The sequence below is a fragment of the Carettochelys insculpta genome, chromosome 12, assembly GCF_033958435.1.
Source record: "Carettochelys insculpta isolate YL-2023 chromosome 12, ASM3395843v1, whole genome shotgun sequence".
NCBI lineage: Eukaryota > Metazoa > Chordata > Testudines > Carettochelyidae > Carettochelys > Carettochelys insculpta.
In genome coordinates, this window is record NC_134148.1 from 29,133,897 (window position 1) to 29,151,732 (window position 17,836).

The following is a 17,836-nucleotide window of genomic DNA, read 5'->3' on the forward strand; positions in this document are numbered from 1 at the left end:
CACAATAATGTATGTTGACACCCGCTTGATAATGTTTATCCTCCTTTGGCTTTCCAGGGAAAGGTAATATGATTTAGGGGACAGGGCCTTTTACTGGGATCCAGGAGAGCTACATTCTTTTCCAGCTTTGACACTGCATGGCACTGGCTAAATTACTTGTGTTGCTCCCTACCTCAGTTTCCCCATCTGTGAAGGCCTTTTAAAGCCTTAGCTGAAAAGTGCGCATCTAATAAACAGAAGTGTTATTACAACAGACACAGGACAGACTTCCGATTACCAGAAAGACAACATTCAACATCCATGTCTGGTAATTTTACTAATTTTCTGGTGAGGAATGGGACCAATTAGAGACTATTCAGAGGAAAAAAGAAAATGTAGACGAACATTTAGAAGAATTAATTCTTCGATGGGATATTAACTGTCAAAGAAAGGAACCATCTTCACCCCCGAGTCATTACCTCTGATCCTTCCTCTTCAAGTTTCCATCATATCTGTAGCCCAAGACTGCATGTGGAATGGAACAGACCATTTGCAGTGCTTCCTGCGTCCACTGGAAGGGTTGCTAGAGAATAAACTAAGATAATTCCACCCCTCCATGTGATGAACATACTGTTTCTACAGTGTTGCTAGACTATGTAGCCCAGAAGTGAGGCTGGCCTCACTTTTGTGCGGCTGCACAATGTGCCATCACAAGGTCACCGAGTGGGTGGTTTTGCTTAGGACCAGTCTGAGCCCTGCTAGGCTCACAAGATCACTCAGCTGTAACAGACACACCCCAACAAGTAAGGAGAATTCCTGCCCTTGCTTGTGCACATCAGTCAATGTTCACAGCTTTCATGGTCCCCTCAATGAGGAGGCTGTATGGCAGATGGCTGAGACACTGCAAACCATGGGAGCTCTAATACTACGGCTGTTTTCAGTTATTTCCCCATCACTGGCCTCTCCCTGACTTACTGAAAACACAAAGGGAAGTTCAGACAATCATAAGAACAGCCCTTGGATCTACAGTACTGCAGTTAAGAGAGGCAATTTATCATTACTGGAGTGTTGAGCTGCAGCATAACAACTGCCATGAGAGCCTGTAATACCAGCACAGGCAGGCAAAAAGTTTAGGCACGGACAAGAATGTAAAATGTTCACTAACCAGCTACTGAATATAATTTTATTGGGTGCGTAAGGCCGATGCACCCAGGCTGTCAGCAAGAGGAATTGAATCTACAACCATAAGAACTAAAGCCCTGTGCTCTACCAGCTAGCTCTCAGCCAAGGCTGTAGAGCAGAGAGTCACTCTCCCTTCTACATGGTGTCTCAGTGCCTCTGGGGTTACACACTTCCCTCAACTGATAAAGCACATCACAAGCTTGTGAAACCTTCCAGCAGTTCATGGCTGACAAGCCCCCACTTGTAATGCTCATGGACTCGGGTCATTAGCTGGAGGAATTGAACCTGCCACCTTAGGGCTTGCTAAAGCCCTGTGCTCTACAACATGAGCTAAGAGCCAGCTGCTTTTTGGCCAAGTTTGTAGAGCAGAGACTTCACTCTCCCTAGTAGTGATCTCAGTATCTCTGGGTTACAGGTGTACGCTTTTGCTCTCTTGGCTTGATTTAAGAGAAGAAAATTGCTTCTTGCTTCTTTCATTTTAAAAGATAAAAGCGCATTTCATGCAATAGATTTAAAATGGTTCTTTTAGTGTGCTGCTGGGTGTGGGAGGGGAAGCCTCTTATAACAGCAGCCAGGGCTTCAAACTCTCCTTTAAATATGTGGGGCCACACTGCAAGTAAGGTGGGCATGCTTCAGGGAAGAGAGGCCCCTGCTCGGAAGTTCCTTGTGGGAAACAGAGCCAGGCATCCCCCCACTAGCAAAGAGGTTCGCTGCTGGCTCCCATTAAGCACTTGGCACACACAAACAGCTCACAGGGCACATTCACAGACAGATGTGAGACAGTCTGCTTCAGAGTTCACAAGGAGACAAGAACTGTCTCACTCTGCCATGCTATAAATTGAGTTTGAAATTAAGTCATTGCTGACAGCTGGCCTGCTAGCTAGAGGTAGGCAAATTGTTGCCAAGTGATGTTTGTGACACCCACTGTAAGCCCTGCACCAGTGACTTGCAAACCAGTTGCACTATGGTTTGATGGGACAGAAGAGAGCATGGCTGCTTTCAACACCAGAGCACAGTTTTCACAAACAGAGCTGAGTTTGTGACTGTCCAAGAATTAGTAATGCCAGATGCAAGGCAGTTTACAATCAGTTTTCATGGGCTCCATATTGCTGGCCAGAGGGATCTCATGTATCAGCTTGATGGCTGCCACCAACAGCAGTCAGCAGCTTAACCATATTATTTTCATAACCAGAGCACTGTGATAAGCCTGGGCAAGACAGCAAAAAAAATCTCGCTTGATTTATCATGTGCCATCATGCCAGCAAATAAAGCTAACAAAATATGAATATACACAGAAACTAATCCCTTTAGTCAGGGCGGCTATTTAACCAAAACCCTGATTTGGCAAAACAGCTTCTTAAGTCCCCCCCTGCTCTGCAAAGCAATTAATCACCCACTTAAATTTAACTATGTGCTTCAATTCCATGAATAGGATTTAAGCAATTACTTAAAAGGTAAGCATGTACTTTGGTGAATGCTGAATCAGGGCCAGACAAAAAGCCAAAATGGAACTGCAAATTGGAACCGTTCTAAAAATTCTATTGAGGGTCATACTCAAAGCTTCAGATTAGAATGTAAACCTCAAGCTTTGATACTGGCTTTCAACTAAAACCAGAAGGAATGTAGCAGCTCAGAATTTTGAATGTATATTTAGGCACTAGTGGGATTTTCAAAAGCACCTAATCACCTAACTCCCAATGAGGTCTTTAGAGGCCTAAGTGTTATAGACAATCTGGCCCCAAGTGCCTAACCCTCTATCTACACTAGACCGGAAGATTGGCCAACTCAGTGTCAATCGTCCAGGGTTTGATTTTGCATGTCTTGTAGGTCAATTTTGCACATCCCTTTCAGGGGTCTTAGTTGACCCCTACATTCCTCGTGAGATGCAAGGAGTAAAGGAGGTTGAAGAGAGTTTCTCCCATCGACCTTGTTCAGTAGGGACACCCAAGTAAGCCAAACGCAGATAAGTCAATTCTCAGTACACAACTGCCATCGCTAGAATTGCATACCTGGAGTCAATTTACTTTGCTTAGTGTCGACATAACCTAAGTCATTTTTTGAAAATGGGATTTTTGGTTCTTAACTCACATTGGAGCATCTGGAAAAATTGTTGGTTGTCTACACTAGGCAAAATAAGTTGACCTGTGCTGTTGCTTGCTCTGCTGTGGCTACGCTAGTATTTTTAGCAAGCGAGCTCAATAGGAGCCAGTGTGTGCATGTCTGATGGAGCTGGGGTGTAGTTCCCAGCTCAAAAGGTAGACAGAGCCATAAAGTAAAGGCTGCAAGCTGTGTTCCCTCTATATTTTTTCATTCTTGGGTGGAGCTTTGTTTTGTGCACCAAGGCATATGTGGATGTGTACCACCAATGAAACACATGCTGCCCACTGCAGGCTAATCAGGTGGATGGTACCTGAATCGCCCCTGGGTGGGTGTCCAAGTGCTGAGCTTATAGGGACCACCGGCTGCAATGCAATCTTGCCCGTTTGATATACATTTGCTTCCTCTTGCTTACGTTTAATGATAAACGCACTCTTTCCAGCTAGCTGTCTCCAGTGGCGGTGCTTTATTCTGGCTTAGCTGGCCCACAGTGAATTCCCCTGAATCACACACCCAGAAGGCTGTTACTTAATTTGTTTTGTGAACCAGCCTGCCAAATTTGTGCGTGATATTATACACTGCTGTTGCCTGTGCTGGGAAGGGACAAGAGTTCAGCAGCTCTGCGGGTCCCTTCCGGTTCGTGTCTATGTTCCTAAAATCTCATGCTTTTGGGTTTCAGCTGTGCGCCTGTGGGGGTCAGAAAGTGGTTCCCCTCCCTTGTCACCAGCGTTCTGAGACCTTCTTTAAGAAAAGTTCCTTTCTCTGAAGTGCTAGAGCTGCCCACAGCTGCCGACAGGACATCATTCAGGATTGGGAAAGAATCACCCCTCCCCGCCACTACTCAGTTTGGCAGTGACTTGGTGGATTTTTCACACACCCTCTGCACTGCAGGGATTAGGTCACTTGCCAGGGTCATCTGGGAATTTCTCTCTCAGATCAAATCCCTAACACTGCAGGGGTTTCTGGCACTAGGACACCTCAGAGCCTTCTATTCTCTGCCTGTGACACACAATTTAGTCCCCTTAATTTCCATTAAGTCAAGTGCCTGCTTATCTTATTGCCTGTAATGGTCCTTTAGTGCTTTCTGCTGTAGCTAATAACTCCGACACGATCATTCTTCTTATTAAAAATTAGGGTGTTTCCTGCACTTGCGCATGACCCATTATGTCCCCTTTTGTGGGTCGCCTGATTTTTTGTGATTCTCCTTGAAACTTGGACCTGGCATAAGTAGTGTAATGTGGAAAAGGAAGTTTTGACTGAGAAATATTAAGAATTTCTCCCAGTCCCCTCTTTCTAAAAATCAAACCTGTCCTCCCCCTTTTGGAAATGCTAGGTTAAGTTGGTGCCCAGTCTCAGAGGGGTAGCCTTGTTAGTCTGTACCTGCAAAACCAATGAGGAGTCCCATGGCACCTTAAAGGCCAACAGATTTATTCGGGCATAAGCTTTGCCCAAATAAATCTGTTAGTCTTTAAGGTGCTACAGGTCTCCCTTCTGTTTTTGTATGTTAACTTATTTATTCAGGGTGTTTTCTTTACACATGCTGACAGACAATGGCCAGGGCTAGAGGAAGGAGCATTACAAGATGGCTAGAAAAGGCCTATTGTGTGATGTTTCCTGCCTAAGGTTGCCAGACGTCCCATATTTCCAGGAGAAGTCCCACAGCTCACATTTATGCAAAAATGTCCCACTGGACATTTTTGTGTAAATGGGAGATGCAGGACTTGTCATGAATTCCCTCCCCCTGGCTGGGGTTCCCACGGCTGGGGCTGCCAGCAGGGCTTGGCATGTCTCACGAGGCCTTTTTTAAAATCTGGCAGCCCTATTCCAGCCTGACTCAAAGCCAGGCAGTGCCAGCAACCCCTCAAGAAACATGGGCTCCTGAGATTTCCAAGCTAAACAGTGCACATCTGTAGAGTGTATCGCAGGGTTTCTTAAACTGTATTCTGCAGAACACTGGTATTCCCTGAACAACTCGCAGGTGTGCCGTGAGAGTTTGGAAGAATACACTGATGGTATATACTGTATTTTCTCTGATACAGTATTACTTCTTCATTGCTATGATACCAAATTCAATTACTTCATTTTATTTTTGCTGTATATGTAGCCTTCCTTTCGCTGCCCCTTTGATCTGACAAATTATTTTAAAGAAATTTTTCATACGGATTTGCATAAAATACATTCTTGTTTGGTGGAACAGTGCTGTATGGATAGTTTAAATCAGCACCTCATCTTCTGGAGGCATATAAAACCTGAACATCAAGGACCTGACTCTCCATTGCTCTGCACTTTCTGCAGTCATTTACAGGGCAAAGTGAGTACAAAGTGTGCTACCAAAACAAAAGGAACATGAGTATTTTACACTCTTTGCCCCGTGTACTTATTTGCAATGGAGAGTCTAGCTCAGCACCTTTTGAGGAGATGGAAACTGGCATGTTTTAGAAGGCAAGAGATCAAGAATTTTCCTTCTAGCTTAATGCAGAAGAGATCAATAAGCCAACTCTTGGAGAGGAGCTAAAATGGAGAACTTGTCCCCACATCTGTTCTTCAGTAAGTTTCTAATTTTAAAGCTTTCTCCCTTATTTTAGCAATACCCTACAGTGAACTGAGTTAACACTCCACAATTATTCAATCTCTGCAGTCCTATCAGTTGGATTACAGATGCGTGTGAGATGCAGTTGTAAACAATGAATTACTAATGGGTAGGGATAATTTGATTAATCAAGTGAACCACAGGTAGTTTTTTTTTTTTTTTTTAAATCATGCTTTATCTAGTACAGACTATGCACAAAAGGGTGTTTCATTATGTATATCCCACCCAAGGTGACACTTATCAGCAGTGTTAGTAACTTCATACACAGCCACAAAGATGCAGACAAGACGACTTGTCCAGAGGGAACCACAAGAAACACTTGATCTTCCACCCTATCCCGCTCTACTGTAATAACACAACCCTTCCTTGCTTCTCTGACTTGCGCTGTATTCCCCCGGTTTTGCAAAATCCAGTGATAAAACAAAGTTTTAAAATCACAAAAAATAATCTAGACACAGAAACAAGTGAAGACAGTTAAACAAAGGAGGAGTGTGGGGCCAGGAGTTCCATTTAAATAAAGGACAATTTACTGGGACTGGTGACTTCTCTGAGTTCGAACTTCATGGAAGTAACAACCTGGAGATCACTACAACTACACAGCTGAGTAAACAGTGGTCTCCTTAGGTGCCTGCTTTAGCTATTGGGCTGGCACATTCAAAGGACCATAAGAGACACAGGCATCCTAAGAAGTCCAATGGGAATTGTCTCTTAAAAATCTCACACTAAATTCTAAATCTTCATCTTTTTACTGCTGCTGAAGCCAGGTCTAGTCATTAAAGCAAGTATAATTCCTCAACAGGAAGTGTTAAATATAAATGGTATATGAGTTGGCTAACTAGTTTAACTTAACTTATCTGGTGACATATCTAAAGTATTATCTTAAAATATTGAAACATTGATTATTATCATACTTTTGCTCTGCCAAGTTGATGGTCCACAAAAATCCTTGCAGTATTATTAAATGGACATTTGAGCAGGTTGTTCTCACATTTATGTTTACTTAGGAAGGAAGGAAAGAACCAAAAACAACCTGGTTAAAACGGACAAAACCTGTGATGAGTAGAACTATTTTTCATCATTTGTTTGTTATTTCCAGTAGGCAGATTTTCAGTTCCTAAGTAAACAGTGTTTATACCTTTGTACATCAAGATCCTTCACTGGAATAGATATGGAAAACTGAGGAGGATGAAGCAGACTGTGAAAGAAGACAGAAAAAAACATGGTCTCTTCTGCACACAAAACTTGTTACTCAAACCTCTGTATTATTTGAATATGATATAATGGGTCTGTTCACCTTTGTATGCACTGCAGCATCAGGCTCAATGCTGCATTTGAAATGCAGTCACAGAGATAATTGGAATGAGATCCCAAAGCTGAAGTCCTAACTTGGATCACGTACAGGACACTCCATTGATTTACTGAGGCACTTATCTTCTTGTGAGGAATCAAGAGATTTCAATCTCTCACAGAATATTACATCTGAAAGGGACCTTGAGAGATCAGAATCCAATCCCCTGCACTCACAGACAGGTCAAGAACCAGCTATATCATCCATGATGTGCTTATCTAACCTGTTCTTAAATATCCTCAACAATGAAATTTCCATAACTTCCCTAGGCAAGTTGGTCTGGCGCTTAACCACCCTGACATTAGGAAGTTCTTCCTAATATCCAACCCAAATTCCCTTACTGGAATTTAAACCCATTGCTTCTTGTACTACCCTCAGAGGCTAAGGAGAATAATATTTTCCCATCCTCCTTGTAACAGCCTTTCAGGTACTTTCACAATATTTCCTTCAGCTAGATGGAACTATGTCAGTCACACAGGATTCTTCCATTTGATTTTTAGTGTGTGCCATCCTGCTACAAGAAAGTTGCGTGAGTCAAATTTGTGCCCAGCCTTATATAATCCACTGGAAATCCCATTGACGTCAATGGAGTTGCAGGGATGTAAGTCAGGGCAGATTTTGGCCCCAGTGTGTGGCATCTGTGGTAATAAAAGGGATGTCCAAATTCTCCTAACAACTCATTGCAAACAGAGCACAAATACTTTAACAAGTATTTCCACTTAGATCTCTGCTTCAAGTCACATAGCTTCCTCCCCCACTCCCGTCTGTTCACTTCCCTAATATTAACTCAATAGAAATTGTTATATAAGATGAATAAATTCTAAAATAATTTACATATCTGCTAAGACACATGGAGAGTCTAAAAAACCTATTAATCTGCAGTCTTCATTTTTATTGACTGTTTTCCAAAATGGTTCTCACAAAGTACTTTGCATCATTAGGGATTGATGCTTTTTTTCCAATAGCTCAAGTGTTTCATGAGAATAATATTCAGCTTATAGGCACATTCTCTGGGAGAGTGCTTGTCATCTTAAGTCATAAGACTATGATGCTTTCAAAGCCAGAATAATATTTTTTTTGGCTCTACCAGTATCCCTCTTTTTGCCCATTGAACAATGATTAACTGAAGTCCTTCCAAAAAGCGAGTGCTGGAGGAAACACTTATACATTTCAGAAAGGGCTGCACTGGAGATAATAGTGCATGAAGTAGTTAACATCACAGAGCTGAGCAAACTGTCTGGTGCACAGCTTGTTCTAAGGAGTATGTTGTCTCAGAATTAAGTTACTGTAAATGCATATTAAAAAAATCTCTCCTCAAAACTAATCTGACTCACCACTATCTCCCACTTAAAACACTGTCAGTTCGTTGCCAATGTAACATGTCTGAATTGCCACCATGCGTATGGTACAGCTTCTGCTTTTTATTTCAAACTTTTGTTTTTCTGTAAAGGATGGTACTAGAAAGTCCTCCATTTGTTGACAGAATGGGTAACTAATACACTGTTTCTCCACACAAGACATTGGTGTGCCAAAACTGAGCTCTGGAAGGGAAAGAGAACCTTGCAGTTTCTGGGGAGGACTGAAAAGCCATTTGTTGTGTTTTGGAGGAAAAAACCTGTTTCCCAACCATCTTTTCCTCTCTCCTGAAATTGACAGTAAAGGGACTGGTTTGTGGTGGCTGTATTTCTCCTTAAACTGGATTGACCATGGAAAAAAAACTAGACAAATTATTTTTCACCACCCGTAGCCTGCTGCAGGTTTGAGCCAGTCCTCCAGAAGAGAGGAAAAAACAAAACCAAAATGTTTGTTTTTTTCATCTCTTTATTACTCCACCCATCTTTCCACTTATTTGGTCTCAGACCAATTCATTCAGCATTCTACAGCAGCTCTGGTTTGCTCAAGAACTGTGGTTTGAGATTAAAGGGTGGTCATGCGACTTTAGGTACATATCATTTACACATCTCATCTGTGTCATGTGGACTACCTAGATACTGGAATATACAGACTGTAGTTTCATTCACAGAATAGTGTTTTATAAAATGTGTTACTGTGCTTCTGCCTAACTTTATCAGCAGGGCATCCAGCACAGTAATGCAGAGCCCTAAGAAAAAAATTTTTTCATGGTCTGGTCCTCTTACTCCATTCTTTTTGATAAGAAAGGACCTCATCCTATGCTTTTCAGACTTGAGGCTGTTCTACAGCATGTGCGTCCTTTAAATTCGGTAAACTCAGACCCACCCTGCAAAGTGCTTGGGAGACAAAATCAAGAGCTGGATGCTAAAGATGGAAAGCCCACAGATAAACCAGAAGACACGATCAGCACTGAGACTGTGGCCACTCTTGCACCCCGCTTTCGAAAGGGTGATGTTAATGAGCGCATGTTTCTAAAGTGCCACTTTCAAAACGCACGCCGCCGGCATAGATGGGAGCCTTTAGAAAGGACCCCTTGGATTTCGAAAGCCCCCTTCTTCCTATTTGGTTTTGGGAAGAAGGGGCTTTTGAAATCCAGGGGGCACTTTTGAAACACGCACAGCTGCCATTATGCTAATGAGGCTCTGCATATGCACGGCAGTGCCTCATTAGCATCTGCCAAAGTGGCTCATTAGCATCCCCCTTTCCAAAGGAGGGCGCTAGTGTAGCCCTGGCCTGACAGAGGGGAGGTGATTTTCAAATAGCAAAAGGTACAGGTTTCACAATAGCACCAACAGCAGGCCACATTCGTCTCTCATTCACATCTAAGCAGCTGCTTGGATAGGAAGGCAAGAAGAACATGCCCACCGTTACAAGCAAAGGATAAGATAAAGCCTCACCTGACACTTTGACCTCTTTAGGCCCACAGGCTCTGCACGGCAAGACTTGAAATTCTTCTGCCTGGTGCATGGAATAATCTGTACTGGCAACAACCAGTCTGTCTCCAGCCTTCCATGATCGTGCATCATCTTCCAGCCTCAAGACCGTGCTGTTCACGTTGGTATCAATGGTTACAGTAAGCTTTGGTCTCACTAGGAAGCAATAACAGGCATGGCAGAGAATTCAGGTCAGCGAACCTTGAAATGTCTGCTAAGTTTCTGACCTATTTTTGATCCCAACAATATTTAGCACAAACAATACAGCTCTCCCAAGCATGTTCTTAGTTGGCTTGGGTTTGTGGAAAACAAACAGTGTCCTATTTATTAGTTATTGGCAAATAAGATTCCCGTAACCATTTAACTAAGTTTAAATGTGTACTTTAGTGGCTCAACCTGCCACGCCCACTTAGCTCCAGTCATTCTGGTTGCTCTGCACATTTATTTACAGGAGCAATAAACCTCCCAGAAGGGGTCTTTAACATAAATGATATTTTCCAACAACGATAACTATCTTCCAGCTTCATCTCCCTACTCAATGATCATTAAAAACAAACACAAAAAAACAAAAACAAAACCCCCCCAAAACAAAAACAAACAAACAAACAAACAAACAAAAAAAACCCACCGCACACATGCGTGCGCACACCCCCACCCCCACAGTGACCAATAGGAGGGTATATATTGTATAATGAACAGCACAATGGTCATGGCTTACATGAGAAATTGCAGAAGAAATAACTATGTTGGGGGGGAAAAAAAAAAGCATTGCTTCCTAACATAATTACCATGCTTGCCAAAGAAATAATCCTGGCCCATTTTGAAACACTCTAGGAAATGTAGAGACTGTCTAAGGTCTGATAAATATCTGCACAATATATTGGGTTTTGATGATGACATCACATCATTCCACTAAGTGCTCAAGAATCTCTCTCAAGGAAAGCTCTTGGGAAAGTATCTAGGTTCACTCCAGTACCCCAGCCTGAGTAATTATGTTTGACCAAATTCAGTTCTACAATGTGTTACTCTCATTGACATCAGTAGGTGGTGCTCCATCAGGTTGGTTTGGCCCATCCAGTCACCACATGGCTAAGTGCTCAGAGAGGGGATCTCAAGGACCTGGACACCGCAGCAAGCAAGGAATGCAACATGGTAATCAAAAGGTTTCCCCCCGCAATGGATTATTGTGTTGGGTATCAAATTTCTGCTTCCTTATAAAATAGCCAACTCAGAACGAGGAAAATTCAAAATGGGATTTCTGCTCTGAATGATATGGTAGCTGGGTTTTAAAAAGTAAGTCACATACCAGGTTTGCCACACAGGAACCGCACTTGGTAATTTTGGCAGCCTTCATCTGTCTGCTCTGGACCATGGCACATAAACCTATAATCATGCCCGCTTTTGTAGAAAACCTCAGTTGTTAAATTGGCTCCAGCAAGTGTAACTGCCTAGGATGAGAATAGAAATGCACATGGGGTGGTCATAAAACACGAATGGAATCTCTCTGCCTGAAATGAGGGATATCACTTAGCATTTAGATGAAGAACAATGGTCATCAAATCAAATCCAGTTATATACTCTAACTGGTTCATGCAGTAACTTTATATATGCAGACCACATGGATTTGTTACTAGATGAACTGCATCACTCCCACATCTATATTAGGACTTTTTTTTTCTTCCCAGAAGCTATTCTGAGCTTTGCTACCATTGCCCTATTTCCCTAGATTTTAAGTCTCTGCTAGTTTGAGGCCAGATACAGGACTGGTCTACACTAGAAAAGAAATTCAACCTCAGATATGCAATTCCAGCTATAAGGATGTACCTTAGCTTGTATTTCTGGTGCAGCCTCATTGTGAGAGGTCTACAGGAGAAACCCTCTCATCTACTTCCCTTACTCCAGCTGTTGCAAGGAGTACCATGGTTGACAGGGGAGCTCTCAGGGTTTGATTTAGCACATTCCTACTAGGCATGCTAAAAGCAAATCCCAAAAGATTGACCGCAGCATCATCCATCTTCCTCTTAGTGTAGGCATACCCTCAGACTCTGAACGCAGATGGAGGGCACCAAACAAACTCATGTCTTTCAAGCATTTTAAACTTTTCTAATTTCTTTACCTAGGCCCAGACTATGTTCGATCCTTGCATGAGAAAGAGGTGGGAATCTTCTCTCTCCCTTTGAAGGGCCAGGGATAATTGCCACCTCTACTCTCTGGGAGCAATAGGCATGTTCCCCATTCACCCTGAGGTCACAAATTGCCCAAAAGGGGGCAAAAAGAGGTAGGTCTCTGCTCCCCCACACATAAGGCAACCTATGGAGCTGCCTGGATACGCTGGAAGGGGTTCAGGTTACACCCTCCCAAGGGAAGATTCAACATGTTGAGCATGTGCTCTGCCTGAGGCAGTGCAGTGCAGCCTGGAGGGGTGATGGTATGCACTTCAATACCACAGTCTAGACCTCAGTTGGCAACCCTTTTTGCCACTGCTTAAAATTGCTACACATTGCATAGGACCAGCCAAATAACCTTCATTTTAAAAAGGCACTAGAATCACAGATGAGTCACCATCTAAGCAAGGGGTCTGATCCTGCAACTCCTACTCAATACAAGTCATCCTCACCCCTATAGGCATACTCATGGCAATCTTTTGGGCTATTGGTGAAGAAATGTGCCCTGGCTACAAATGTCTTGCTCTATTTCAATTAACCTTGTGCTTAGCACCATTGGAGCAGGTTAGTGAGGATTATTTGATACCTTCAGCTGGTCAATGGGCTACATTGATTTACATCAGATGATGTTTTAGAGGTTCATGATTTACAATTTTTCAGACAAATATTGTTTCACTTTTAATATATATGAGCAAAAGCAATTATTAAATTAGTATCTGGGCCAGCGGCTCTTAGATCCTATTTCCAGTGTGGCCCCACTGTGGGAATGAACTGAAATTCCTCTTCTGATACATGACCAAAGGCTGAAATGCATCTGGAGTAAGTTTTACCATTGTCCTGGCAAGTAACGATAGAACAATTGCCCCACCCCACATTGTTCACTGAGGCTACGTCTACACAGCAGTGTTATTTCAAAATAAGCTATTCTGGAAGAGATTTTTCTAGAATAGCTTATTTCAAAATAATGCTGCTACACACAAAATGCATTTAAAAATAGCCCTCAGCTATTTCAAATTACAGCGTCTACACACATTAGAGCCTATTGCGAAATAGTGCCATTGGACACACTATGGCTATTTTCGAAATAGGCTCTATTCTTTGTCTACACAGCCCATATCTTGAAGTAGGAGCTATTCCTTCCTCATGCACTGAGGTTTACCTATTTTTAAATAAGCCAGCCACAATTTTGAAATTTTGCCGTTGCATTGTGTAGACGTGAGCAAAGTTATTTCAAAACAACCTTGCTGTGTAGAAACATCCTCAGAGATTAAACTGAAGACTCAGTCCTGGAAGCCCTGGCTCAGACATGCAGTCCTTACTGCATGAATACTCCAATTAAATTCAGTGCAGCTATTCTTGCAAGCAAGGGCTATTCAGGTGACTAAGAATTTGCTGGACCAATTCCAACTTGCCTTAATGCTCAAGCCAGCCCAGTATAAACCCCTTAGTACTGATCATTTTATTGTCTTTCACTTGAGATGCAGAGTTTTATCAAACTTGACATTTAAGTATGCAGTGGGATTTTGCTAATAAAATGTTTCCTTCACACTTCAAGTAGCTTTTGCATTCAGAACAAGGTGTACATTTTCCCTTCAACATGTGCTTCTGAGGATTTTATTACATGTTTTGCACTGAATGGAATTCAAACTTGTTTCTACAAAAGGAAAAGCAATGGCCTTTAACAAAGGACTGCAAAACAAAGATATTTCCACCCCATGTAACCTACTGCAACCCCTAGTTTTAAAATACGGTCATATTTCATTTTTCCAACAGCTTCCATTCTAAGGCCAATTTAGACCCTTAGGAAGATTAAGCGGGGGGAGGGAGGAGGAAGACAATTTTTTCCTGTAAGAAAACACATTTTATAATCTAAAGTGCTACATTACTGCTGCTGTTTTACTTTTTATGGCAGCATCTGTGTTGTCTACAACCCCATCTCCAGCATTTTGGATTCCAAAAGTGAGAACTTGCAGAAGAGGGTTCAGTTCTACTATCCTTCCTCCCACCTGTAGTCTTACTGATTGAACTGGAGCTAGTTGTATGAGTAAGGGTTGCAGGGTCAGACACAGAACGAGAAATAGTTTGGCTTATGAGCCTCACGGTGTTAAAAATTTGCAGCCATTTTTGCTAATCTACTGGCAAGAGCATCAAGACAGCCAACAACTCTGGAAACAAAATGAATTCACACTTCAATATTGTGTCACCAAGAAGGCCTCAGAGCTACTTGAACCCTCTTTATTTTCAGAGGGGTAGCTGCGTTAGTCCACAGCTTCACAAATAACAAGCAGTCCTGTAGCACCTGAGACCCACTTCCTCAGATGATTAGTTGTTTACTATTGCGCCTCAGGCAAGCTAATCCACAGAAAAACTGGGGAGTTTGTCTTACCTGGATATCAATGGGGTGACTGCAGATTTTGCCTGGGTTTGCTGCTCTGAGGTCAGAAAGTTTCTCTGTGTCTTTGGATCTTGTTTTTTTGGGCTTCTCAAACCACTCTGTCCACTCTACATCTGAAGACAAGCACAAAGAGAAAAGGTTATTTTACGGAAAGCCACACAATGCAGCTAAACAGCACTTATTAGTGATATTTCAGACTCAATTCAACTAAGTGTGTTTGATAAATACCTAATTCCTGGCTCACCCTGCTAGCCTGGCTGTTATTTTACCATGCTATGAAGAATAGCAAGGGAAGGGACTAGGAGGCTAATAAAACAACCTGGTCTGAGGTGATATCAGCTGTGGAAGTCAAGCTGTGCCCTCTTCCCTCCAGCCTTCTGGTTCTGTTCCAGTCAGGTTGCAATTAGTTGCAGTTTGTTAACTGAAGACACTATTCTGAGAAGTGATGACCACATAATCAAAAAGAAATAGGAGGGTATATATTGATTTGACCTTAACATACGGACTTTCACATTCAGTGCAAAAGAGACAAAGTTTAAAAAATTACACAGTGAGTCTTGCAAGAGTTGTAAATAGAGATTCTGCTTGTGCTCCTGTTTGGGTTAAAGGCAATCTTTATTAGCTATCATACCTTTTCTTCCTAAATAGAGGGAAAGCGATGGGTGTGATAAAAAGGAGTATTTCAAAAAATGATCAGCACCCTGCTAGGTGGCAAACAGATGTCTTACCTTGAACCCACTCACTGGCTGAAGACACATTAAAATGTTCTCCATTCTCAGCTTGGAATAATTTGAACACTTTGGCCACAGCTGACCCTTTGTGACCTGTAAAACAATTATTAACAATTCCATGGTTCACACGTGATAGAAATAAGGCTTTATAACCAATGAAGCAAGCCTCTGTGTGCGTGTGCGAGCAGATTCAGTAACTGCCTGCAAAGTTTCCAGCAGCGGAGTTCCTTTGCTTCTGCTCAGACTTTGTCTTTGCAGAGAGAAGATATTCTTAAAAAGCAATGAACAAAATCAAGTTAATTAAGAAAGTAATTATTTTTGTATCTTGTACTTGCTGCCTTACGTTGTGACAAAACAGGCCTCTATCTTTATTTAGAAAAATACTTTCACATTATTCCACAGCAAAGAGCTTCAAAAACTGTAATAGGCTGCAGGGTTTCGACTACAATTGTACAATCTCGTGCCATGTTAACTGAGTTAGTTTCACTGGTTTAATGTCAAAAAGGTAAATATATAATGTGGCTTCAATGGCGCTATACTGATTTACACTATCTGACAATCTGGTCCTGTATTTCCAGGTAGGAGTGGCCTGCATCAAACCCCATCCAACTGGATCACAGCATAAAGATAAAGTAAAGAGGTAAAACCCTTGCCCACCTTCTGTTCACAACTTCAGTGTAGTATAGTGGCAGACAGTACAAATGGCATGGAACAAATTCACCCCTTGCATAATTCCACTGATTTCCATGGAATTATACCAGGGAGGAACTTTCCCAGGCAATTTCAAGCAAGCATTTCCTTGTGTATTACCTAGATATTCAACGTGGTCTTCAACAGAAGAGGAAGGGTTTCCTTTAACTGTAATAAAACTCCAAGGATGCCTGAGAAATCAAGATGAGAAATGATCGCATTATTTCATCTGTCACTTGCACGCATCATTTATTATCTCCTCCCTGGTGCACCATCTTCACAACATATGGATTTATGTGACACTGAAGTTTGTTCTACACTGACAGTAATCTTAACACATTATATTTCTTTGCTAAATAAAGCACTAGAGAAATAAGGTTCAAACACAAAACTCTTCTTGATGTGATTAACCATAGTATTAGACAAACATAACACTTAATTGAATATCTAAACAGGCTTTCCTGTGATAGTAACATGGACACTGGAAATGCCTCTGGACAACTGCAATGCTTTTTAAAGCTATTTTTTCCTAAAACTGCTTTAAGATAGCCAAATTTGGTTAAACAAATTGGATTTATGGGAAAATTTGTAGATCAGATTTCAGCCTGTAATGAGGGGTGGAAATTTATAATGGACTGGGTTTTACTGATTTGCTGGTAAAAGCTGGTGAAGAGATGCATAGATGGGCATGAGCAAATATTGCCTTTACTTCAAAACTTTAACCTCCATTCCTGATGAATGAGCCCTGATCAGTGGTTCAGCTCTGGCCCAGATCAGTTACAAGTGAAGTTCTTTATTATCTGACAGTCATAAGCAGACAGGGTGCATCACCTAGACAGTTAGCAACAGTGCTAGGAACACTAATGCATTAACTGAGCAAGTCTGGAAACAAAGTACACTACTCTTTCAGCTTTGGAAATGGGCCCTCTTGTGAAGAAGAGCACTAGTTTTGCTGTGCTGTTAGGTGTGATTTACTGTTGTGTGTCTACACAGATTTCAGCCATGCATGCTATTAATTAGTAACGTGCATTATAATGTGACAAGTGAATTGTGGGATACCCACTATAGTAGGGAGACACCGACATTTAGTCCAGATTTAGCAAGTGAAAACTTGAATAATGAAATCCTCTGCCTCTTGGCAAAACTTCTATGGATTTCAATAAAGTCAGGACTTCATGCCATTAGCCCAAACTAGTGCTTTTCACACTGCATTTGATGGCAGTAGAGATATAGCAGGCTTTAAAACCTGCCCTCAGGTTTCTATGTAAAATTCATATGGACACTAAGAGACAGCCATCAAAACACACTGTGTGTCTCACCTTTATATGGCTTGATCCTGTCCCCACTGAAGTCAATAGCTAAATTCCCCTGGACTTCAATAGGAGCAGATTCTCAGTAGGCACAATCCTGTCCAAGCCCATGGTGAGAATAGCGACGGCTTCTCGAAAAATAAGGCAGCTCCAGCAGCTCATTAGGGGCTCGACCACAGGACAGACCCAGGGGAAGCTGCAAAGCGGCCAACACCACTGCCTAAGGCATCTGCCAGGGAGCCAGATGCTTCTTCTGGAAAACTTTCCCGCACACCGCACGCCAACAACATCGGCGCACTGATCTCCATCCAAAGAGAAAGGGAGGGGTGGGAATGGGGGAAGAAATGACACTATCGCTCAGCAGGCAGGACAGAAATGCCTCCTTCTCCCCTCAACTCCCCCTGCCTTTTTTTGTTATCCAAAATCAAAACAAATGACAAATATTATTAAAAATAAACCAGGCCCAGAACATTCAAAATATACTGCAGAACAGTTCAGTTTGT

General features: G+C 42.1%; 1 protein-coding gene across 4 annotated transcripts in view; it reads right to left on the reverse strand.

The window, feature by feature from the left end:
• CEMIP (cell migration inducing hyaluronidase 1) overlaps positions 1-17,836 on the reverse strand; it is a 70,983-nt gene that overhangs the window by 41,344 nt on the left and 11,803 nt on the right. For all 4 annotated transcript variants that reach the window (XM_075006362.1, XM_075006361.1, XM_075006365.1 and 1 more), the window contains exons 6-10: positions 16,144-16,214; positions 15,331-15,426; positions 14,594-14,715; positions 11,349-11,490; positions 10,007-10,198 (exon numbers count right to left, since the gene is read on the reverse strand). In XM_075006362.1, the coding sequence (XP_074862463.1) occupies positions 10,007-10,198; positions 11,349-11,490; positions 14,594-14,715; positions 15,331-15,426; positions 16,144-16,214 (623 nt within the window). The remainder of the gene's footprint in view (positions 1-10,006; positions 10,199-11,348; positions 11,491-14,593; positions 14,716-15,330; positions 15,427-16,143; positions 16,215-17,836) is intronic.